At 35.2% G+C, this 26,943-nt stretch overlaps 2 protein-coding genes across 2 annotated transcripts in view; both read right to left on the bottom strand.

Moving 5' to 3' along the window:
* CRPPA (CDP-L-ribitol pyrophosphorylase A) overlaps positions 1–14,801 on the bottom strand; it is a 52,722-nt gene extending 37,921 nt beyond the window's left edge. The window contains exons 1-2 of the mRNA XM_026678033.2: positions 12,556–14,801; positions 4,555–4,834 (exon numbers count right to left, since the gene is read on the bottom strand). Of these exons, the coding sequence (XP_026533818.1) occupies positions 4,555–4,834; positions 12,556–12,764 (489 nt within the window). The 5' untranslated portion in view covers positions 12,765–14,801. The remainder of the gene's footprint in view (positions 1–4,554; positions 4,835–12,555) is intronic.
* A 7,619-nt stretch (positions 14,802–22,420) lies between these two features.
* SOSTDC1 (sclerostin domain containing 1) lies at positions 22,421–26,078 on the bottom strand. Its single transcript, XM_026678048.2, has 2 exons — positions 25,763–26,078; positions 22,421–22,971 (listed from the first exon to the last, which is right to left on the bottom strand). Exons 1-2 carry the CDS (start codon positions 25,953–25,955, stop codon positions 22,556–22,558), a joined length of 609 nt encoding a protein of 202 aa, XP_026533833.1. The 5' UTR covers positions 25,956–26,078; the 3' UTR covers positions 22,421–22,555.
* Between the last annotated feature and the right edge of the window lie 865 nt (positions 26,079–26,943).

Below are 26,943 nucleotides of genomic sequence, written 5' to 3'. Positions count from 1 at the left end.
GCAATATTTATGTAGATTTCTCATTCATCCCACTTCATGTTTTAGAGTAGGCTTTGTATATTTTTTTTTCCTAAATGGCCATCAATAAGGAAGGCATGACACTCCAGTTTACTGTGCCAAAAAAGAGAACATGTATATTGCTTTTGTATGGATGCAGGCATTAGCTATGCATAGGCTCTACACAAAAGCAAATTTAAAACAGGAATATGAGACATATTTCTAAAATATAACAGACTGGGCTCTATCCAGCAAAATGCAATTCAGTGGTGAGAAAGTAAGAGTGTACATTTAGGCAAGAAAAACTAAATTCACAGGTATAAATAGATGGCACCTAGCTCAACAACTGTTTAGTAACTCTGAGAGAGATCTAGGATTCCTAGTATGATAAAGCAGCTACAGCTGTCAAAAAGGCTAATGCAGTCTAAGGCTGCATCAGCAGAGAGATAGAATCAAAATCACGTGAAGTGTTAGTACCACTTTATGCTGCACTAGTAAGTCCATACTTGGAATACTGCCTCCACTTTTGGTTAAAAAACAGATATTGAGCAGTGGTGGGATTCAAATAATTTAACAACAGGTTCTCTGTCCTAATGACTTTTTCCAACAACCAGTTCACCAAACTGCTCAGAAAGTTAACAACCGGTTCTCCTGAACTGGTGCAAACTAGCTGAATCCCACCACTGATATTGAGGCTTTAGAAAGTGCAGAGAAGAGCAACAAAAAAGATTAAATGGACTAGAATAATGAACAGGAACTGGGAATGTCTCATCTAACAAATATCATGACTGGGGTGACATGATAGCAGTCTTTTATTATTTGAGGGGCTGTTATAGAGAAGAGGGGGATAACTAATTCCCGAAAGCATTTAAGCACAAGATAAGAAGTAATGGGATGGAAGCTTAACAAAGAAAAAATTTGGGCTAAAGGCTTTTAAGACTGGACAGCCACTTGTCCAAAATTGTATTGTCTCCGGCAATAGAAGATTAAGACTTCAAGATCTCTTCCAACTCTGTTATTTTGTTATTAAACAGGACTTTTTTCAAAGGCATTAAGGATTGGCTGGGGATCACCATATAATAATTTCTCCTTTCTCCTTTTGGAATTTGTATTATGAGCCAGTTATTATTTTCTTGATAATAGTTATTGCATCTAAATTTGCCACAGATCCATGATGGTGAACCTATGTCACACATGACAGAGGTAGCATGCAGAGCCCTCTCTCTGGGCATGCGCTCCACTTTGTTGCGCATGCACCTCCCATCTGGTCTTTGGGTCTCTGCCACGCATGCATGGAGGTCACATACATGCGGGGATCACATGCATATGCATGGGGGCATGGGTAGGTGCCTGCATATGCAGGACGCAGGGGGATCATGCATGCACAAGGATGGGGCACATGCACAGGGTGGGCGCGCACTTGCACTTTGGGGATGCACACACGCATGTGCACTTTGGGCACTTGGTGTCGAAAAGGTTAGCCATCACTCCGATTATTCCATTCCTTATTTCAAGAAAAATGAATATGCTTCTCATTAAAAACAAGATGTAAAAAACTGAATTTAGGTGTGCTCCTATTGTTTTCCTTTGTTTTTTTTTAATAATAGTTTTATTGAGAAAGATTTTACAAGCCAAAATAATACAAATCTAAAATAAAATGAAAATTAAGAAAAAGAAAAGTGCTCAGCAAATAGAAATGAAATATAGACAGATATCCTTTATTGACATTTTTTACTGTGTGCACACTGGTAAATATTAAAAAGGAAATTCTGTTGCCCACTCTCAGTGCGTGTGTGTGTGTGTGTGTGTGTGTGTGTGTGTGTGTGTTGCTAAGTGAGACATTTGGTGAGTTTTATGACATTTTATGAGATTTTATGACATTTCTTGCTAGAGTTGGTAAGTGAATCTGGTTTATCAATTGTCCTTGTCAGAAGGTAACAAAGGATGATCACATGATCCCAGGAAACCGTCATAAATATGAATCAGTTGCCAAGCATCTGAATTTTGATCATGTGACCATGGGACTGCATAACTATGAAAACTGGTCATAAGTCACTTTTTTTTTGCAATTTTGAACGGTTACTAATGAACTATTGTAAGTTGAGGACTACCTGTATACACATCTATATATACATATTATACATACATACATACCCACATATATACATATATGTGCGTATACATATACATATATGTACATATATCTTAATCACTGTCCATTTTGAATATATAGTAAAAAGACTAAATGTAAGAGGTTTCCAATCTTTTTATAGCAATTATAAATGCATTTATATTTTATCATCTCAAGCTAAGTTTACTTCATGGCTCTCTCCTTCTTCAGTTCTTTCCTTTCCAATCATTAAACCCATAAATACAAGTTTTTTTTTTTTTTGTCTATTTTCAGAAAAAAAAATAAAACACAAATTTCACTTAATCAAAAACCGCATAAACAGAGATGGGATTCTACCAGTTCAGACCAGTTCTATAGAACCATGTATTACTATTCTGCGTAGTTTGGAGAAATGGCAAATTGCAACACTGGCTGGCCCAGTCCCTTCCCACCCGCCTCTCCCCGCTCTGCCCAGTCATTTTTATCTCATATGCGTGCCATCTAACTTGCCTGCATTGTGCCTTCGCTAATTTTTGGTAAGTTGCTATTTTTCCTTTTTTTCTCTCCCGAAGATCAGTTTTCCGATTATCAGCTGTGCCGCACAATTTAGATTACCAGAAAGCAGGAAATCATCAGATTTCTTGCTTTCTAGCTAATCTAAATCACTGTTCTACTGCTTTGCCTTCACCCAGGAAGCTTCCCCAAAGCCCAGTCAGGGATTGCATTCAGGGGTTTGGGGGGGAGAAGTGGCCTGAGAGCAGAGCTGAACCTTCCTTAAGACTGAAGCTTCTATTTTTCAGTGATGATTCAGGCAGCAGATTGCAGAAAGATAGATCTGTGAGTGAATCTGTGATTCTCCACGCAACTCAATTTTTTATGGATGGATGTAAATATTGTATGTATGTAAATACCCACAAATTAGGTCATGACCACAGAACTGGTTAAGAAATTTAAACCAAAAATCTTCTAAATTCATTCTGGAGATGAATATATTTTAAAATCCCATTATCACAACCCTAAAATATTAAAGTTAAAACAGGAACTTTAAATTTATATTTGCTTTCAATGATTTTTTGCTAGAATCTTAGATGACATGACAGTATATTCTATCATTTACTCAGATGACTGATTAAATAATTCTTTTTACCAATAACACGGTACATCTTCATCTATTCTTATTTATAAAATGGTTCTTTAACTTGTTACAAGATCATAAGTGTTTCTCTTTTAGTTTATGCTGATCATGTTATTTTATTCTTTTTATTCTGAAACCATCAAATGCATTTTCTCCTCTGCTTAGCTGCCCCCTCCCACACACACACAAGCCTAGCCTTTGGTGTCTTCCTTACAGCAGTGTAACAAAATAATTATTCCTCATACAGAAGAGATTTTACTAAATAATTTGGGATAAATATTTAAAATGTTCTGATGTACTAGGTGAAAATGCAACAGATTATGTAAAAATCAATATGGCTAATATTATTTGTAAAACTATTTCAATTATGTCTGTTTATGTTAATTATTTCTGACATCTATAACATACTTTTGATTCTTTGTTTAATAAATTAAAGAAATTTACCAAAGTAAAGCATTTCTTATTTAAGTTATCCTATTAATATATTCAAGTTCAATATTCAGTATCTCATTTGGTTTAACCATTTAAATTATAGAACATTAAACAATCTTTATTTATGAAAGATTGAGACGGACTCTGATAACCAATAAATATTTTTCTAAGTGTGACTTAAACCCTTAATTGTTTTAAAATATATTTTACTGAAGTTAATTATATTTTCAGATAGCTAACAGTCAAAGATTACAAAGCCAGCACAATGATTTACTACAAACTGCAATTAAAATCCATTCATTTCTAAAAGCAATGTGCCCATTTTGTACTTGACACTCTTATCCTTTCAAGAAAAACAAATTACAAGTTGCCATGGGTCAGTGGTGGGATTCAAATTTTTTTACTACCGGTTCTGTGGGCGTGGCTTGGTGGGCATGGCATGGCTTGGTGGACGTGACAGGGAAGGATACTGTAAAATCTCCATTCCCACCCCACGCCAGAGAAAGGATACTACAAAATCCTCATTCTCTCCCCACCCCACTAACCTGCTTTCCAGCTCCATTCTCCTGTGAGGGCAACAAGAGAAGACCCAGCCGATCAGCTGGGACTCAGGAGACAGAGAATAGATGGGGTCAGGGGCAGTCAGAGGTGGTATTCCAAAATACTCAAAATTTCCGCTACCGGTTCTCCAGAACTGGTCAGAACCTGCTGAATACCACCTCTGCCATGGGTACATAACTCTTGTACCTTGTGTATTTTTTTTAATCTTAATCAATAATTCTTAGTTATGCATATTAATGGAGAGGAAAAGACTAACTGCATATTGCTTTGCAACAGATCTTTTATAATACTTACTTAATAGATCTTTTATAATACTTACCCCATGGTCTTTGGCAGCCATAACCACTTTAAAAAGAATATCCTCCTCAACAAATGGTCTGACAGCATCGTGGATTACTATTATTTCTGGTTTCTGGAGTGGAACACAGAATGTATTGCCTTTTACAAATACTTTCAACCCATTGAAAATAGATCTGTGACGGGTTAGTCCTCCTTCCACTACTGTTGTTCGCTCATGGCCATATTTTCTAATAATAGATTTCATTATTTCAACATTCTCTGGAGAGACCACAACCACAACATCAGAAATCCAGTTGATTCTGTAAGAAATTGAAGAAAATAATATGTCTAAAACTTCCTGGGACTTAATGCTCCTGGGACTTTATTCTATTTGGAAATAAATATATAGTATAAAATAAATAGCTTCCAAAATTTTGGCTATACATTTACAGGTACATAGGTTATTTTTCACCACAATACTTTATAAAGACACAGGACAAATGTTTACTGTATAATACATAATATATATTCAGTGAATATGAAATTGCAGTCTTAATAATACCGTAAGACTATGACTAGAATAGAAAAACCTCTTATAGTCATGACTAACTTATGTTTCACTAATTTTGATAGACATATAATCTCTGTTTTCTAATCGCAGATTTAGGATTCATCTTGTGAGTTTTCCATGAGATTGTTAGTTAAAGAAGTTGCAAGGCAAAGATAGTTTAAATTTAAAGCCTACATTAAGGTATTGGCTTAGGATCTAGAGACTCAAATTCCATTCAAATCTGGACCTAACCAAATAATTCAAATTTTCCTAATGCAATATTTTTAAAATTTTCATATTAAAAGCATGCTCAAGACTTATATATTCAAACTCTAATACAAAAGGATATTTTAAAATGTGAAGATAAATATTCTACTAGCATAAAATACACATTAAAATACCTTAGTAACATTTTATCATGCAACTATACATATTCTCAGATCACAACTGAAGTAAAGAAAGAACTGTAGGTTTTTTTTAATTACTAAGACTTTGAATTTGAAAAGGAGATTGAAATACAGTATACCCCATTCTTTCACAAATTTTGTGTTTGTGCACTATTTGTACTAATACAATTAGCGCAATGCACAAAACATGTTGTTCTTGTCAATTTTACTGACGTGGTCAGCAGAAAAGCTGAAAGCATCATCCTGTTTTTGTATGTGGAACTAAGAATGTTGGAACTGACTTGAAGCTAAAGCTGACAAACATTATATCCAACTTCAAAAATTGATGCTATCTAAATAGAATATTTTATTTGGCCAAATGTGATTAGACTCACAAGGAATTTATCTCCAGTGTAGAAGAACTGCCCAATGTACATGCAGAGCAACAGAGTAATAATAATCATACTACTGCAATAATAATAATAATAATAATAATAATAATAATAATAATAATAATAATAATAATAATAATAATAATAATAATAATAATAATAATGTCATATAACATGAGTAAATATACAGACATAAAACAATACAATAAGGATTAGGTGTTCAGCAGAATGAAAGCACAAGAGAAAAAAAACTGTCCTGGTGTCTAGATTTCTGGCATGCATTGCCCTATACTGGCATCCTGAGGGGAAGCATTGAAACAAATCATGTCCAGGTAATGAGGGGTCTATAGACACTTTCTCAGTTTCCCTTGAATCACTTCAAATAGCCCTCCTCGAACCAATTCATCCTATGAGCAAATCATGTCCATTCACTACATTAGAAAAGTACATTTATTAAAATCTGAATAATGCACTTTAATTAAATTGTGCGCCAAATTGTGAAAAAAATTTCAAGCAGTCCATGTGGAAAAACAAAAACATTACTCAAAGCCTTTGATTTTCACTATTGCAGGATGTAATAGAAGTCCAACCTTATTTTTATTAAAACAATTGGAAATAAAGAGCAGCTTAAAATTATTCTAAGCATATTTTAATCACTAATACTTAAAAATATATCACAACTTGTTTATTCTCTGAGAAAAAAAAATTCTTAAGCTTGACAACTTTTACTAAAATTTGCAGAAAATGTGTAATTCATGTTTTCCAAATGTCACTTTTCTTTAAAAAGTTGAGCATGCTGTATCCTACAAAAATGTGAATATTTAATCTGTTTAGTAAACTGTCAAATATAGCCAACAGAAAAAAAATGATTGAAAAGAAATTGGTCTGCAATTAAAAAATTAATCATTAAAAATATAATTAGATTTGAGATAGTTTTGCATTGAAGTTATACCCTGGCAGACAGGGAGGGTTAGAAAGTCTTAGCTTATCATTTGTTGTAATATCCATGAAGAACAACTTTATGTATAATAAGTATTAAACAGTATTAAACAAGAGCCAGGTGACATTTACAGTATCCCAAAAGCCAGCTAATTGGGGGCAAAGGCCCAGTCCACAGGCCTGGCTTATTAGTCACTTTTTTGGAAGTTTCAGTGGCATTGGAACTTGGTGCTGGCACCTAATCTAGCTGTGCTAGATTAGGTGCTGGCTCCTAATCTCCCTGATAAATTGTTTGTTTTGTTTTGTTTGTAAAGCTTTTTTTCTGCTGATCTACTTTCTTTATGGACCCAGCTGGATGATAGGCCTCACTCACCCATAAGGCATCTTGCACCCCACTCAACTACCCACATATTTGTTTACCGAATGCATCAGGGAAAGTAGGGGATGGGGCTTGTTAAGAAAGGCTTACTCACTTAACAGCTATTCCCATTTGCTACTGTAGTGACCAGGCTCTGTTATGGTTTAGGTTGTGGACCAGCTGCTTCATCTAGTAGATGTAACTCAGTGGTAATTTTTACATCTACAAAGTTAACAATATTGTTTGGACCAGCAGCATTTTCAATTTCTGAGACCCCATAGATACTAAAACAATTGGTTAACTTTTTAAAACTATTTTAAATCTAAAAGTCCTATTATTTATTTTTATAGTTTTACCAATCAATTAATTTGAAATTCGGAAGTTAAGAAATGGAATAAAGAATTAAAGATTCTTATATTGTTTAGACCAGAGTTAGCGAACCAGTGCACCAAGTGCCGAAACTGAAGCACACATGTGTAGGGGAGCACCGGAAACTGGAAGAGCAGCTCCCCGGCACACTCATGGGGTTAAAGCTTCTGGTTTCCGGTGTGCGCAGGAGCGCCAGCTACCTGGTCTTTTGGTTTCTGGTGCGCGCACACGTGCCACCCAGTTGATCTTTACGTGTGCATGCATGCCAGAAACCATGCATGTATGTGCAAAGATCAGCTGGCTGTCATGCATGTGCGCACTGGAAACCGGAAGCTCAGCTTCCCGATGCACGCATGTGTGCCAGGGAGCTGCTCTTCTGGTTTCCGGCGCTCCTGCACATGCAAAGACCAGCTGGCCAGCGCACATGCATGCACCGGAACCCAGAAGTGGCAATAGGTTCGCCATCACGGACCTAGAAAATGGGAAAATATTTTAACTCCTGTAGCAATACTGTCAATAGATGAAATTACAAATGAAAAATGCTTAGAATGTATTAGATTGTATTGTGCCTGTCTAGAAATGTCTAAGACAGCATTTTCTTGGAGATGTAATAGGTATAATACTTCTTTAAATTGTTTTTAAAATGCCCTACACTTATTATGTTTCAAATAAAATAGTGGATTATATAAATGTGATTGTGCAACAAAAGAAAACATTTTGAGAGGATAATCTTTACTTGAACTACATTGATAATACATGGAATTTGACAATGGGATAACATAAATGGATTGCCCATGCTCTTACTGATATTGCCATCATATGGATGGAAGGCTTGATTACACTTCCTATTTATAAGTGGATTGCCTACAGATGTCAACTTATTTAAGTGAATAAGTCAGACCAACTACTTTATATATTAATACTCTCCAGCTATACATTGTTTTCCAAGTTATTGAGCACAATTATTTTGTTGCTATCTATTCTCCTAACAAGCTATGATAAGCCCATGATAAATACAGTAAAGAAATGAATGAACCATTTTCCCCAAACAAGGCATTTTATATAGCAATATAAAGTATCCTATCCAGCCTGGTTAAATGCAAAATTTCCATTTACATGCCTATTTACTCCATATAACCAGTTCTATTGACAAAGTATAATAAAACAAAACTGATCAGCATCAAAAACGTTCATAAATGTTATTCAATGTAGGGGAATTTAAAACCAAAATTGATAACGGTGCTTGAGAGTAAATGTGACTGTCCAGGTCTTAGTGAATGTGAAGTTTTGTCTCATCGAACTTCATTGTTTTTTTAAAATTTGTTTAAATTTTTAAAAAAGTAATCGCAAAGTTAACATACTACAAAGCAAAGAACTGACCTTAATAGCAATAACAGATTTATATACCGTTTCATAGTGTTTTGCAGCCCTCTCTAAGGAGTTTAGAGTCAGCATACTGTCCCCAACAATCTGGGTCCTACATTTACTGACTCAGCACAATCTATATTTCTAACATGAACTCTGTGCTTCATAAAGTTCTCAGATAGGCTTAGAAAATAAGTCAGTGGGTAATTCACTTTACCTTCTTATTGGTTCAGTAGGCCACTTAAATCATTTTGATTTTCATTTGTTCTTATAGTTCCAGAAGAGCTTATTAACTTAAAAATCTGCAGATCTTGATCAAAATTAAATGAAATTGAGCAATATTTAATTCAGCGAGTGAAGTGCTGGATGCAGTACTAACATAATGACTCACACTAACGCACGGCAGAAAAATAAATTATTTATCCCAAGCCAATATTATTTCATGCTTATTCTTTCAATTATATGCTTGGAACAAATACAAACCCATATTGTTTCCTACATTCCATCACACAAAATATATAAAAGATTTTAGGGTCCCCTCCTTCCCAGAACCAGGCTATTTTGTTTAACATGCACAACAAGAAACTTCGTTTAGAACCATTTTCTTCTATTTTTCTTCACCAGGCCTGGTCCATTAAATGTGAAGTTCCAAACTTATCCTGTTTTTTTAAAATTTCAAATGATCTATTAGTTTGGATTATCTTTAATCCAGATGGTTTTAAGGAAAACTCAAAAATAAAACATTCTGTTTAAAATAATCCACTATGAGAAATTCTCAAAATCAAAATACATAACAAACCTGAAGCCTCAATTAAAGAACTGCATGGAACAGATGCTAAAATGCCACATTTTCACTGAAGTTTGCAGTTGAGTGGATCATACACATATCAAAATTGGCAGTCCTTTTGAAGATATAAGACTCCAAATATAACTTTCACAAAGTAAGAGCTAAATGGGGTAAAGCTCTTATGGAGAACTATAAACAAGCAAAATACACAAATAACAACAGGATAAAATATATCAAATAAATAAATATCCTAATAATTTGGAATGATCATCTTAACTTCTAGCTAATCAAAACCCATTCTTATCTGCTCTACGTGAAATGTTTATTCACTATATTGGTGTAGAGAGCCTTCTTAAAAAACTGGTGTGTAAATATTTATGATGTATCTTGGGCTGATCATTATTTATTAATTTATGAAAATTAGTTATATGTATACTGGTCAGCATATATGCTTTCTTTTATGGAAAAGTGCCTAATGTTTTTGTTGTTGTTGTTAATGGAATAAAGGAACTTTTTTTTTTCAAAAATACATTTTAATATGAATAAAACCAATTGCCTAATTGCACTATTAAACTGAGTGTAAATTGACTAAATTTTAAATAATATGATATTCTTGTACAAATAATCCAGAAAGTCAGCACCAGTATTTGTAATAAATAATTTATTATAATAATTTATTATAAATAATAAATAATGGTCCCAAAGATCCTATCAAAGTAGGACCAGCAAAAATGAGAAAAAAATCAGTTTACCAATCTTCACTGCTATAACATAATTAAAACTACACTAACCATAAATATTCATACAAAAGTAACCTGATATCAGACTAAACCTTAGCAAAGTAGTCAAATCCTAACCCTACCTTACCCTGAATGCTTGAACAATTGATTCAAAAATTCCCCAACATACTTCTATCATAAAAGTTCAATTAAAACTAATGATTATGCCAAGCTAAATCACTACTAATGGAGATTTTGTAAATGTAAAAGTTAATCCAGCAGACAATTGTATTATAACATGAATATAAGACTATCACTAACCGTAACAACTCATCCAAAACATATCCTTCCCATTAAATACAATCTTGGACTTCAAGAAAACCCATCTAAGCTTAATTTTACATTAATGTCAATGTTGACATTAATGTAAAATTAAGCTTAGTAAATTGTAATGTCAATTTACACTAAAGGTTACCTTAGTGTTCTTACTTTAAAATTTACCTTGGCAAAGAATCATGAAGATTAGAATAGAATAGAATAGAATAGAATAGAATAGAATAGAATAGAATAGAATAGAATAGAATAGAATAGAATATGTTTATTGGCCAAGTATGATTGGACACACAAGGGATTTGTCTTGGTGTAAATACTCTCAGTATACATAAAGAAAAGGTACATTCGTTAAGAATCAAGAATCATAAGGTACATCACTTAATAATAGTCATAGGGTACAATAAACAATCAAATCATACTAGGAAACAGTCAATATAAATCGTAAAGATACAAGCGACAAAGTTACCTTCATCAATAAGATTAATAACAACTCAAGTAATTTCTACCAATATAACACAAATGTAGTTCCACTGCTATTGAAAATTTATTGAAAAGCATATAATTGCATTAAATGTAAGTACAGACTTTATGGGAGCCCATCATAATCCAAATTGCACTCTAATGCCAATATAATTTTTGTACCTTAAAAGATATGTAAGCAGATCACCCTCACATAAAATAAAGATCAACACTATATGGGTATCTAAAAACTCATTCTAAAGGTAATTATTGAAACAAATGTAACCAGAACTCAAGGAAACCTAGCTCTAATTATATCAATAAAATAATTACCCTAAGCGTTACCCAACACAATAGATTAAACAATTTAGTCTAAAATTACCCCAAACTTTAGCAAGATTAGTTTTTCTTACCAAAACTAGCCTGTTTTCTCCATGTCATATATGTGGGTATATGCATATTTTTGTATTTATTTATTATTTGTGTAATGCATATTGGAGGTGGTGATCCTTTGATAGCTGTATGCAATGAAATTTTATTTTAATGTATGCTGATTAGTGTACTTTCAAATTAATAATAAAGTTAGTCTAAGTGTCAAACTACACAACTGAAGTAACCTTACCATTGAAACATATTGCAAGAGATGGATACCCCTAGATTATCATTTTGTAGATGTGTGTATGTGAACTGCTATCTCTGCTTTATTCATACAATTTGAATGTACGCAGGTGATATTTAAAAGACCATTCAAGATCCAGAATACAGTAGTACATATGGCATGATCATACATCAATTCATGGGAATCGCTGGGCTATTCTGGGAGTTGAAGCCCAGACATCCTAAAAGTTACCGAGTTTGAGAAACACTAATGTGGTTAATGCACCAAGTCGGAAGCGAAAGACTCTGTGACTTCTTAGGTGCAAAGGAAACTGACACTCACTGTCTCTCAATCCCAGGAAGGAAGCAATATAGACTCGAAAGCACACCAAGTCACGAAGAAAGGGGGGGGGCACGCCAGAAATACAGCCAAACCGTTCAATGAAACTTATTACTCAGAAGCACACAGCCTCGCTTTAGGTACATCATGAGAAGCTCAGAGCTGCACATGTGAACTCCATCCCTACTCTTTTCCTTTGCCATGTGTCCCACCGCGCTTAGCAGCAGCCCCCCAAACGCTCCATTTCCGGGCCAAGCTGCTCTTAGTGCTATCTATGAGCTTTCCAAAATTCGCTGTGCACCGATCCCCTTTGCGCGCATGCGTAGAACGGAACAGCCCTTGGAAGGACCTGGCCCGCCACGCATCTTTTCTCCTCATAAGCACATGGGAATGAGATGCTGAGTGTGTTTGGGACGGAAGGATTAAGCAACAGTACAAAAGCTTTACCTTTCTATCGCCCGCACGGTATAGCTAATGAGTGGCCTCCCCAGCATTGGACAAAACTGCTTCGGGGTGCTGCCACCCAGTCTTTCCCCGCTTCCTCCGGCAGGTAGTACCGCTGCTACCGATACTGGCGGTGATCGCCGGCAGAGTCCGATCTCCCCTGCCTCTTCTAACTCAGCCGTTTTTCCGACTCCAGCCCCCGGCGGCTCCATTATGTGCTTCTAGCTCAGAAACGACTTGCAGCAAGCTGTGCTCAATTGCTTTGCCTTGGATTTGAAACGCAGCTTTTCTGTGAGTCGGAAGAGTCGCCGGTTTTAATCACCCCACATTCTCATGGGACAATTGATTTTAGTCTCCATTTTTAAATCGTTTCTTTAAAGCTTTGCTGGCCCTTTAAAGGACCTTTCGGAAGTGGAAGGGAAGCCGAAGAACGGGCGGAAGAGAAGGGGGGAACTGTTTTACCCACTGCGCACGCGTTGCGCTTCCTACTCAGATAGAAAGCCATTGATTGGAGAAACAAAAGCTTCTAGTCTCGCTGCTGGGTTAAGACTGTGGCTGCTTTCTATCTGGTTGGATTATGATGTGGCTTTCCAATGTTTTTATTCATGCATATATAGTGTATTGGCTAGAAAAAGGCTTTTTAAAAACCCAATAGGTTCAAAGAGATTCCCATTCTGGCCTTTTGTCTCAAAATCTTATCTTAAATATTAACTGTTGTATTCTTTACCATGAGGTATACGTTAAAGCATGCTTTCTATAAATATAGATGAAAGTAATTTATACTGGTGGCTACATGTTTAGGATTTATTCTCCTGAGAATGCTTGATATCTTCTTGAAAGCTTAAGAATGCTGACACCCACTTTAGAATATAATGCTTTGTATGCTTTCTATTTTTCTTAATTAAAATATTAAAATATAGCACTCCAGGGGGTTAATGTCATGGCCTAGAAGATCATTGGTTGCCCTCTCCCCTCTTTGGAAGAACTTTATAGCTCCCGCTGCCTTAAGAAAGTTCAAAACATTCTCAAAGATCCATCTCATCCTGGGAACCCTTTTTTTTAACTATTACCATCTGGCAGACATACAGAATAATAAAAACAAGGACAAATAGGCTGAAAAACAGCTTCTATCCCAGGGCAGTAGCTCTTTTGAATTCTACTGTATAGTGCAGTGTTGGTGCGGTGTCAGGGTTTTTCCGATTCAATGTGTGGAAGGTGAAGGATGTGTGTTTGTGTTTATTTTCATGGTCATGATGTACAGTGTAGATGGTGCAAATAAAGTAAACTAAACTAAACAAAATTTTGAAAAATTAAAAATGAGTAATGCAGATTCTGATGGGCACCATCTGTTGGTAGATTGGTGCCCGTGATACCATGTTGTTAAACTTAGTATTTCCTCAGAATTTGGGGGACATTGTTTTGAGAACAGGGAGTACTTCTAAAGCACTCCATATGCCCACTTTCAAGTTTTGCAGTTTTTTTTCCTCTGGAAATACCATATTTATAAGCTGGCATCCTTATATATAGATCTTTATTGTGGTTAGTTGCGAAGTCATGTCCAACGCATCGCGACCCCATGGACAATGTTCCTCCAAGCCTTCCTGTCCTCTACCATTCCCTGGAATCCATTTAAGTTCACGCCAACTGCTTCAATGACTCCATCCAGCCACCTCATTTTATACCGTCCCTTTCTTCTTTTGCCTATAGATCTTTACATTGTTTATAAGCAGCTGTCTATATTTTAGAAATCATGGTAGAATTTAGGCATGAAAGCTGGATGACTTTGGGCCAGTTACTTTCTGTCAGCCTATAACATCAGGCTCAGTCAACAAGTCTCTTGGTGAATTCTTGCCACAACTAATGGATCAGCATTTATACCTGTAGGAAAAACGCTAAGAACAAAAAATAAATAAAAGGTGAAGGAAGGAATTTTAAAAGAGAGGTTTTTTTAAGTACTTCAGTGATAACCATGAGCAAGCCTTGGTGAATGTAACTACATAATTTCTTGGAGACATTTTGAAAATATTTAGATGTTGAAAGAGATATGTGTGGAAGAAGCCAGGTATAATATATGTCTACTTCGTTGAACATAATTTATTCTAGCAAAGGAAAAATGTAATTTACATACTGACAAAAAATTGTATGTCAAATGTCAAAATGTATGTCAAAATATATGACAACAAAAGTGAAAGGTTAAAAAAATGATAAATTACTATAACAATTCTTATTAAATAACATCATGAAATTAGGTAATTAATATTGATTGTTTTTGTGAATTCCTGATTTATGATAAACTTAAGATAGCATCCAGTTAGAAAAGCATGAATTTTACTAAATTCCTCTGATTGTAAGCAGAACAAATCTCCTTGCCAGTAATTGGTAAAATATGTAGCAGTTTTTACTCAATGAGCAAAATACCATTAATTTTCCAAAGATACAATATAAAAATAAATATTAAAGCTTTTTTTCCAAGCTTATTTAAACTTTCTGCAGGCTACTTCTGCTGACTGCTGGGTGCCAGCAGTTCATCTGTTCGATTCTCACCAGCTGAAGATTGACTCAGCCTTCCATCCTTCCGAGGTCGGTAATATGACGTCCCAGGTTGTTGTGGACAATATGCTGACTCTGTAAAGAGGGCTGTACTGTGGAGCAATATATAAGTGCTGTTGCTATTAATTAATATACCATTTGTTTCAAAGCTCTCCTCCAGAACTGGTACTTTCCATTTCTTCAAACAGCATTGTAATTAGGGATTTTTTTCAAAACAAATTTGCAATTTAGTTTTCTGAATTATTATAAAATACTGGTTCACATTGAGGGGACATATTGAATGATATTGCAGTTTGGTTTATATTATGTGTGAATACTTCCCCATTTTTGTCACCTGTGTTTTTTTAATTCTCTTTTTCTTTCATTTCTTCCTTCCCCCTTTTTATTTTTTTTTTCTTCCTAGCATTTTTTTCCTCAAGCACAAGCTCCAAATGTTGGCTATGGCTATGATACAGTTTAGATAAATAATATTAACAAATATAGATATATTTGCTAAATATAGATTAACTTACCAAATCAGTCTCTGATATCCTATGACTCCTAAGAATTACTTAGGCAAGATGAGTGGTGTTGAAATTTAATAAGAAAATAAGATGTTTTATTTCTGATTAATAGCTAGATTTGTGACCAAGCAACCATCCCAGCGAATGAATTTTATATAGCTCTAGTTCATTTACCACCACAGTAAATCCACATATATATAGCTGTATGTGGATTTTTTTTAAAGAATAAAATTGTACCTTGTATCATGTACATTACCATCATTGGTAGATTGTATTCTATTTTTTTTAATCAACCTTTCTCCAGACAGAACAAAGGGGTATGGAAAAAGGGGTTTGTAAACTGCAGAAATATTTGCATTGTCATCTTTGTTTGTTTTGGGAATAATCCTTTTATTCATAATAATGAGTTCTCTATGTGTTTTCTTACAGTCTCCAATCATATTCAGTAGATATTTTGTATGGCAAATATTGTTGAAGTGTTATGACCGTTAAGAGACTCAAAGGCCCAAAATGAACATAACATTATCTTTAGAAGAAAAGGAATTGTTTTAGATATAAGTTTTAGCATTCAATTATGCTTTCTCAATTTTGGGACATCCAGATAACTATGCCTTAATTTGTCAACTTTCTGTGTTGTTCTGTCACTTTCATATATTTAATACCAGAAAACATTTCTATTAAAGGGGGAAAACAGTAACTCTATCGGGGACATCAAGACAGTCGCTGTAATCAAACCCCCATCCCAGCATGCCTTTCCCCCAAAAAAGGCTTCGGTGCACTGTTATAGTTGCTAACTTTGATTTTTACGTATCCCTGTCCCATGCAGATATCTCCCATGCAGACATCTTGATACGCTGGAAGTATCAAAACATAAATAGTTGCTGTACAAATATAAACTATGATCTACAATAATATAGTAATGCAAGCAAGGACAGTAGAAAAAACAAAAGCTGTTCTACACATTATTATTACAGTGAATAATAATGGAGCTTTCTGATAATATATTTTAATACTATGCTTACTGCAAAGTTTGAATCAAATTAATTGTAGATTAGGCCACAAATTATGGTACAAGAAAACCTGGGCAAATGATATACACGGTTGTAGGTATACATAAATTTTAACTCTAAATTTTAAGGCTTAAGGCATTCTTGGGCTAAATCTTTCCTTAGCTTAGAAATGTTGTAATATCTAAACTACATAGGTCCTAATTACACCAAGTTCTACATTGATGTGGTGGCAGTGCTTTTTAAAGTAAAAATTTGCAGTAGCATTTGCAAGTATCTCAGGATGCACCACACCTAAGGCAGGGTTCAACTTATGACTTTTGACAGATAAGGGAATAATTTGTGAAACAATTTATATGTACTTCTTATATCTGGTATCTGTAAGCACTTACAATTCAGTGCTATAAATCCAGATTTATAGTGCAAAATATGCATGCATTCAATATGTATAGGTATCCCCAATTGCATTGTACATTTCACAATGTAATCATCCAAATTCTTGATATTCTTTGCTTTTCATTTTAAAAACTTGAAAGTGAGAAGCATAAAAGCATTTTAATAACAATGAAAGCTATACTGCCTTGTGTTCCATCTCTTTTTATTTTGAAAATATGTTAATAACAAATTGAGAGCAGGATTGAAGCAGGCACATTTATAAAATGCTATTTGTACATGGCATTATGTATTTTGTTCACAGAAAATATAATTTTGTATTTATATATAAATAGGAAATATCTTTGAATTTAGGAAGGAAAAAAAGATGGGTAATACATTCCTATTGTACTTTTTTTCCTCAAAGCTAAGATCCACTGTGTTTCATGGAGTTTATTGTTCACAGAGTTGGGTAGCAAATAAATTATGGATGGATGGATGAATGACTCCCTGGTAAGTCTGCATAGAATCATGGCTGCTTACTGATGTAATGAAGATGGTTGGGCTACAAAGCAAAGTAGAAATACTAAATTATTTGAAAAGTTGGCTGCCTTTCAGGAAAACACTCAGGCAGGTTTAGTTGCAAGGGTAATGCCGAAGCAAAAGGAACAAGCCCCGTGACAGAATGTCTGCCTGGCTCATAAATCTGCAGACAAATTTAAGTTTTAACCTGAAGCTACATTTATAAGTATGTCAGTAAAATTAAAATCAAAGCTTTCTTGCCTGGCCTGCAGGAAAGGAAATGCATCATGAAAAGAGAATGTTTCTCAGCACTTACCAATTCTTCTGAGTTCTTGAAACCTTCCAAGTTAGCACATTAGGCACAAAAATTCCAGAGTGGAATGTGTTGAACTCACACATAATTAATATGGCACTCTTTAAGGAAGGATGCAAAGATCAAATTTAAAGAAATGATAGTTATTTATGAAGCTGAAACGTTTTAGGTATTTCCAAGGGCATTATTTTAAAAGTCAGCATTATTCTACTACCTGTACTGAACTTGATTTGACATTTCAAGATTGCTAGATCATTGAAAATGAAGGAATTTTAGATGTTGCAATTTTTGTCAGTATGATTATTATTATTTTAAGGAAACAGAACAGAAGAAAACAAAACTCCTAATTTTTGTTGCAACAAAATACCGTGAAAATAGTGTTTTAAATGAATAATATTTTCATACCTTCCTAATGTATCTGTTCAAATAACTGTATATTTGTATTTCATGGTGCTATCAAATTAACTTCTGTACCACAGGAGAATACATTTCTTTATTTTTTTTCAATACTTATCAGAGGACATTTTTATCAACAGTTTACTAATAGGAATAAGCTTGTTCTTTCAGCTTTATTTTCTAATTTCATTTTAATATGGATTTTTAACCAGAGTAATTATTGCTTTCTTTAAATGTAACTAATACTTTTCAATATACATTTTCTATTTTTAAACTGCACAGCAGCCTTATCATGACTCTTTATCTATAACTGCAGATAGATGTTAACATTATGAAACCATACACCCACCCATTCAAATATTCCAGATATTTTATTCAGCAAATGAAAAATGTATCAGATGAAAGCTATTATTTTACAGTAGATAATATAGTTAATACATCAACATGTCTTTTTAAATGCTTTTTATACTTTAATCAGAATATAGCTGAGGTTCAGAAGGTAAAGTAACTAATTCTTGACATAAATAATTCTGGTACTGCGCCAAATTTAGAGGTCAAGCACAAGATTAAATCAAGAACAGAAATGCTATGTTGGATCCAGACTATGCAAGTGAACAAGAGATGCCCTTTGAGATATTTAATCACAACTTATTCACCTTTCTTTTTCACTATTGCTCATTTCCTATTCCTAACACAATATGGGGATCTTTCATGTGACGTAGTATCTATCTTCAAACAATGTGATTGACCTAGTGTAATAATCCAAATAGATATACTCTCTATATATCAGTAGGTATACATGACTTGGTGAAATGGGGATTGCTTGAAGGTTATCATTTTTTGCTACTTTTTCCCCAATATTATGTAGGAGGAAATTACAACACCACTACCAATAGTAGAGTTGGTACTGTGAGAATAACAGGGACTGTGAGAATAACCTTGGAAAGTAGGATAAGAAGGAGCCTCTATCTCAGGAGTCGCTAACCTTTTGGACCTCAGGGACCACCAAACTCATAATTTTAAATCCTGCGGACCAGAGACCCTGGGAAAATCCCCCCAAAAAGCCTGCAAGAAAATTCCCCACCTCATTTTCTTACTGATCAATCATTTTTTATTTGGGATCGCAGGATACGGTCTCCAGCTCTGTTCTCAGGGAGGGAAGGAAAGAGAGAGAGAAAGAGAAAGACTTTTGGCTTCATGCAAGGAAAGCAGCAGAGGCAGCAAAAGTCTCCCCCAAACTCCACCAGAAATGAGTCTTTGTGAGACTTGTTGCGCTGGTGCAGTTTCTTGGAGCAGGATGACTTGCAGGATCCCAAAGAGTCATTTCTGGTGGAGTTTGGGGGGAAAGAAAGAAAGACTTTTGCTGCTTTCCTTGCATGCAGCCAAAAGCAGAAGAAGAAAGAAACGGAAAGAAGCTGCCCAGTGACCAGGCCAGGCACGTGGGGCAAGTGGGGCAAGTTCTCCCCCTCCGCCCTTTTCCCCCTCCCCTCACTACCTCACGTTCGCAATGCAAGCGACACAAGCCTTGTGTTCCTGCGCAGCCTGGATTAATTGCTTTGGGGGGTACTTTGGGGTGACATTTCTCTGCAGACCATCAAATTTTCTCACGGACCATCAGTGGTCCCCGGCCCACTGGTTGGCGACCACTGCTCTGGCTAGACTATAATTAGGCCAAAGATATGTGAGCTCACAGGAAAAAATGGGGTATAGAAATCATCTCGGAAGAGATCCTATCTAGTTCTCTGAAAACAAAGGGAAGGAAGAAGAAAAATGCTTTCATATTTCCAGGACTCCATTATTGTAACCTTACAATGAAGGTTTTGTTAATATTCATGAATTTAACTACCACAAAAAGCTCATTATAGTCAGGGTCTGATAAACAGAGATTATCTATCATATTCTCTCGATACAAGAAATTGTAGCTATTACTTTATTTACGAAAGGAAAAGCTCAACAAAACACTGGGCAGAAATAAATAATAAATGGCTTGAAATATTATTTACAAACTTTTACCTATTAAAAATTACATAACTTTTTTGAAGTCAAAGCAATTGACTGGATATTTTTTATACTAAACACTATTGCCAGATTCTAATTCAAGGACATATTTTAGCCAATTACTTTTATTTTTTAAATTTTATTTGGAAAATTAAGGTAAACACAAATTCAAAAAACATTAATTTACAGGTTTTTTGAAAACAGTATTTCTAGACAATCTCTGATACATTTTAAGAATGGTCCATATAAATAGCAGTTAAATGTAATCTATTAAAAGTGGGATTACAGGTAGTGTACAACCTATGACCACAATTGAGCCTAAAATTTTCATTTGTTAAGTGAATTTTGCTCCCATTTTACAATCTTTCTTGCCAGAGTTCTTAAGTGAATCATGCAGTTCTTAATTTAGTAACACAATTGTTAAGTATATTTAACTTCCCCCTGCTTTTGCTCATCAGTTTGCATAAGGTGATCACATTACCTTGAGACATTGCAAACGTAAGTATATGCCAGTTGCAAGCATATGAGTTTTGATTATGTAACCATGGGGGTGCTTCAACAGTCATAAGTGTGAAAACCAGTAATAACTACCATAATTTTTTTTTGCAATTGTAATTTTGTTTACTAAATGGTTGTAAGGTGAGAACTATCTGTACAGAGAAATAATTGTTTAAGATACAAGTCATTTTGGTAATATTTATACTAAGATGCACAACTGTTTTGCAGCTGTGGAAATGACAGTGTTCCTTTTTAAAAATTTAGAGTATTCATGAATCTTAGTGTATGTGGTGAATGTTGCAAAAAATGTATTGGAATAAACATTGCTGTTTTTTTGTAGTAAAGCTGAGGGGAATAAAAATGACTATGTTGGTCATACCCAAGAATTTGAACAAAGAATCCAAGAAAATGATCAGTCTTTCTCTTGACTCTATCTATCTCTAAACCTGATACCAGGACAAAATAGTTTTATTTTTAAACAGGAATATTTGAGTTCAGTTCCAGTGAGGTACAAATACAATAGTGAACATCAGATTTAAGACCATGCAATCATTCCATGAATCATTTCAATTAATTTGCTGTTATGCCAATGACAGCACAATTGTCTTTCATATATGTTCGGATATATATCTGGAAGGCCACTGAAGTAGCTCCCTTAATGAATTTTCCCTACCATTGAGGATATCATCTCAAAAAAAGACTGTGGAGTGAACTTTCAATATAGTTTTCTCTGTTGGGCAATGCTCATTTTTCATATTACTTAAGTCTCCTGATGTAGAAATGATGCAAGAAAAATTATTGCCAGGTCATTGTATGAATTAACTAATTGGTTACCTAGCTCAATACATTCGCTTTGCATTACCAGAAAGTGTATTTTGCATGTGCTCTGTTACTATAGTATATACCATACTATCATACCACTTATTTTATTACACCAAAGAAAATGAAAGGCATTGTTATTGGAATTTTTAATTAAAATGGAAGAAATTGACAAGTCAATATTTGGACTGCAAAAATGTATTTTACAAAATATTTACAAAACATTTTAAAATTTCTTATTTGAACTGTGTTTCTTTGTAAAGAAAAAATATAAAGATTAAAATATCTATTTACATTATCTACAAATATATATTCTAATTTGGTAACAAATCATAGGAAAATATTTTGCTGCTCTAAAGAATGGTAAAGATATCAGACAGCCATCTTAAAAAATAGAAAGCATATTAAAATTCATTAAATAATTACAATGTCAAATAAATACATTTTATTCAAATTTCATTTTTTTCCTGCTTTATTTTTTTTCTTTTTGTTGAGCAATTTGTTCGTATAGTTGTATTATGGGGAGAAATAATCCCAACAAACTGACATCTTGTTTAAAATAAATGTTTTAATTTCACTCTAATGAATCTAATTAAAACACTTATTTTAAATAAGATATCTTTGCTGCCAAGAAAATGTGTGATCTGAAAAGTGCCCCTGAAAAATTCAGAATAGCTGCTGTCTGCAGTATAAAATATTTGACTTCCCATGGCAATAATATTCATTTGCTTTATTTAGATATGCATATATAAACTGTTGGCTTATAGGCCAGCTTTAAAATATGAAGGTCACCTCTAAAAAATCCTTCAGAAAAGAATGCCCTTCTGAGTTTGGTCAAAGCCACAAATGTATATACCCACTGAAGAAGCAACCACAACATCAGAGGGCTTTTGTTAGGTAGTGACATCTGTAAAACAGAGAGTCATTAATAAGGGTTTTTGTGTATGTATGTATGTATATATGTATGTGTGTGCCCGCATACACATATACACACACGAACATGCACTCTCCACATACATTAAGTTCTAACTTGGAGATTGCATTGTGGTTTTACTGTTCTTTTTTCTTTCTTTATGATGTTGGTTTGGCTTGGCTTGAGTTGCTCCTTCGAAGTTATGGCTTGATTCATTGTGTTGTCTTGTGTATCGTTTACACTTACAAGCTGTAACCACAGTTACTTTGTAGGTTCTGGTGCTTCCATCTTGACACTGCAGCTGAATCCTCTGGGTGCGAGTTTTGTCATTGACACATCTCCATTCCTGTGAGCTTCTTCTGCTCCAGTACTTGGATCCATAACCTCCCCCAATCCAGTTAGGTAGCACTGGCAAAGGAAGGCATTCCCCAGCACATACTAACTCTTTCAAAGGGTTTATGCTAGTACATTGACCATCTGAAATATATTTTGTTGATCTCAATTCCCTACAGCCAACTTGAACTCGACCTGTGAAAAACAAAACAAATCCTTATTTAAAGTTTTGTATCAGAGATAGCAACAGACAAGAGTATTCAATGTTTTTGAAGGTCATCCATATTGCATCACAGTTACACCCTAGATTACTATGTAGATTTCAGAAGGTTCATATCAGTTCCACTAACAATGTCTTTATCCTGTTTTCTTCTTAATCATTCTTATTGCAAGATACTTCAGTTACAAAAGAATTTAGAGCATAATCTATGATTTCTCACATATCACATTGCATACATATTGGATAGCTATGCTGTACCTTCAGTATCATTTTTCTATAGAAAAGAATTCAAACTGGATAGAGAACATAAATCACCCATTTCATATTACGCTATATTTTGGAAGAATGGTAGGGTGGATAAGGATGCTAATTCCAATCTTATTACAATCAATACGTATTTCTGAATGTCATTGATAGATGTGCATAATCATGTTTTCCTTATATATGATATATGTCTATTACATTTTGGTGTCTTCTGGGTATGCATTTATCAAATACTTGAAATTTGAACCCCATCTTATCATGGTGGAGCATACTAGGGCAGAGTATACTTTAATAACCCAATAAAGCTCAGGTTTGGAAAATTGGATTTCTGAGACTGGAGGAAACCATCCCACAGAAACAATGTATAAATATATAGTTTTCTCCCAAGCTAAGGAAATTGCTGTTAGTACTGCTTTAGCTACTGATGCTATCAGAAATAACTTCATGTCGTAAGATTCCCTTTCATCTGCTTGCTTTTCATATAAAATACTCCTGGATCTCAGTTCAAGCTGGATTTTCTCCAAGATATTAGTTTTAAATTTTCTGTGAGCTTACCCTGAACGTCAGTTTAGTTTAATACATTGTATTGAGATGAATCTAATCATAATAATTAAAAGCTTGCATGTCACCTATAAACTTGATTCTATTGAGGACAATTTTTACAATTCAATATTCTTCAAACATGTTCTCAGTTAATATATAGAGTTTTCTTTGGAGTGCAGGATTACACTATGGCTTGCAATTGTTTCTCTTAAAAACTGAGTACCCCTGCACAACCTGAGGCAATGTTATTTCATTTTTAAAAGCAACTGACATTGTACCAAGGTGCTGAAATAGCAGCAAATGCAAACATGTTTCTGCCTGCTTCCCTCTATGTATATCCTCATAGAAACAAGCCTGGTCCTTATTTTCATAATTATCTCTTTGAAAGGAACGCACACCATGAATTTCATCACACATCTTTCAGTCTTACATATTCTTAAAATAAATGTTATCATGGAAACAATGTTTTGTGATTATGATATGAACTTTCCTGATGTATTGAACTACAACCTAAATTCCTGGATATGACATTCTAGGATGTTTATGTTTATATGTGAGGGGGAAAAATAAAAATGCAAAACTTATTTTTAGAACTTGTTGAGATTGAGTCCTTATGTAATTAGATTCTTCTATCAATGTCATTCCTTGAGAATCAGCATGGGTTTTTTGAGGTACATTCAGTGTGGAAGTTCTATGTGAAACCTACTGAAATAATACTTAGATATGCACTGGATTTAAATAAAGTGCCAACATGACTTTACTGGGTTTAACATTTTTCTCTTGAGCTAGAGAGGGATGTTCTACCACTGGACAAAATGTGGCATCAAATACAGTAAGTAGTTTTCAAGAAGATACCAACTTGACTGTTTCCAGAGAACTTCTGCACACTAACTCCTACCTGAAGAATTCTGCTCCTCCACTGTTCTTTTGAATTTCTGCCTGCATGATAAGCTTTCCTAGTATTTTTTTTTTCATTCTTGGGACAGTTTACTGTCAGTGAATAACTAATAAGTAATCTTGCATTGATATGATAGTTCCTGTATCTCTCAGTCACCTTTTCTTAAAGTAATTAAGCCTTTCTGTCATTGAAAAATGAAACCATTTCCTTTAAAGATCAAGTGTTCATAGCATGTTTCTTTTACATTTTTTTAGAACTATGATGAGGCTCAAGTCAGACAAAAGAATTTCTGGTTGCTTATACTTCTCTCCTGGCAAAAAAAAAAAAAGCAAAAAAAAATGTGCTGAGCCTTGGCAGGTAGAGAGAAAACACTTAGCTGCCGAAAGTTGTTTGACGATGGACAGCTATATAAAATACATACATACATATTTAAAGCTTGGAGCCAAGATGTTTGCACACCTGATTGTTTACACATCCAAATAAGTGTTTATCAACTCTGGCAAATTTAAGTAGGCTGCGGGATTCTGGGAGTTGAAGATCAAACATCTTAAAGTCGCTTAAGTCGACAAGGACACAGGACTCATTGATGCAAATGCTAAATCAGGATTTAAAGAATAATAATAAAGGGGAGGGCAATAGAACAAAACCAAAACCCTGTGTCTGAAGGTAAATGTTAGCTTTATGAAGAAACTGGAGACATACTTGTTTCAAAAAGTGTGTGGTTAGCAAAAAGCGCCCAGCAGTTATATTTACATACAAACAAACTATGGATGTACACTAGTCTGAAGCTACCCCTAATGCTTAGGTTTTGGGAAACGCAGAGTTAACCTTGAATAAAGCTATTTTCTCAGTGTGGCACGACTGATCTCTCTTGGGTCTCACGGGAGAACAGAAACAAAGGCAAAACGCTTGTACCTATCGCTAAACTGACACTCAGTCTGCCTTACGAGGGAAATCAGAAAAGATCGTGCTTATTCTTCACTCAGGATCTTAGTATATAGGCCTGGAACATCCCTGCTTTTAAAAAGGAAAGATGCTACGTCTGAATGCATAATACTTACTGCTCTGATCGAATCCTGCATGCCTGCCTCCGTGCCTCGCTTGATTCATGGTGTTGTTGTGGCTGCCGGCTGGGACAGTTTTGACAACGTGGGTATAAAGGACCTCGGTTGCATCGTTTTTGAATGCCACGCAGCTCTTCAGGAGCGCGCAAGCCAGCAGAAAACTCGGGAGGTGCAGAGCGGCAGCAAGCATGGCCAGAGCAGTCGCAGAGACCTCTTGGAATGTGAGCGCTTCTCTGCTTCTGCGGCCACTTCTTCTCCAAGTGTCGCCCAATGCCTGCGGAGCGCCTTTATATAGTCCCAGGGGTTTGGCGGTCGTTCAGATGTGAAGTTTCAGATGACAGCACCGCTCAGGCGAGGGTGGGATGCCCTGGAACTGCAGTGAGATCCGCTTTACCAAAAGAAGCCTGAGGGGGTGTAGGAAGAGGAGAAGTAGGAGGGAGCAAGCCAGCCGCGACCTCCCGCGGGAACCTTGGCTGGAAGTAAAGCGGCGATGACTTCTTTTTGCCCTGGGCAGCAGCAATGCCCGCCCAGCTTTGCCTTAGAGCGGGGGAGGCATCATTTTGTCTGATTGGAACTCCTTTAACGCCGAGCTGCTCTGCAAGCAAAGAGGATGGAGAGTTACCTGGGAATAGTTAGACAGAGCTGTACTATAAAGTTTTTACAAGAGAGAGAGAAGGGAGGGGGGGTACTAAGGAAATATCCCTGCCTTCTTTTGAGCCCCATTTCTTCCTGCTACCTCAGTGGGGTTTTTTTTTCCTTCTCTTTTTATTTCTTCTGGGCTTTTTCCTGTGAGCACAGAGGGAATTGCAGAGATTTACAGCTCGCTCCTCTGACCAATTTAAGGAATGCCTTGAGAAAGATGTTAATAATGCAGCTTTGATCAACACATCATTCTGGCAGCAATATTTGTGTTGGGAAACTTCTTTTAAGATGCAGAATATCAGTGTGCTTCTCCTGCTGAGCTTGCCTCCATTCTGCAACTTTGGCAGTCTAAGAAACTTTCTCTGAAATAAAGTGTGATATTCAGAGTAGCTGCTGCCTGACTTCAGGCTTTAAAAGTGTGAACCACTTTTGCAGATATGAGGAGCATTGCAAAATAGTTTTAATAGCCATAAGCTGCTTAACAAAGGAAATGAAATTATTTTAGGTAGTGGACTTATAGTTATTTTAGCTAGTAG

The sequence above is a fragment of the Notechis scutatus genome, chromosome Z, assembly GCF_049901735.1.
Source record: "Notechis scutatus isolate UNSWTSFEM ecotype Mainland chromosome Z, rNotScu1.2, whole genome shotgun sequence".
Lineage (NCBI taxonomy): Eukaryota > Metazoa > Chordata > Lepidosauria > Squamata > Elapidae > Notechis > Notechis scutatus.
This window is presented reverse-complemented; position numbering and strand designations above follow the sequence as displayed.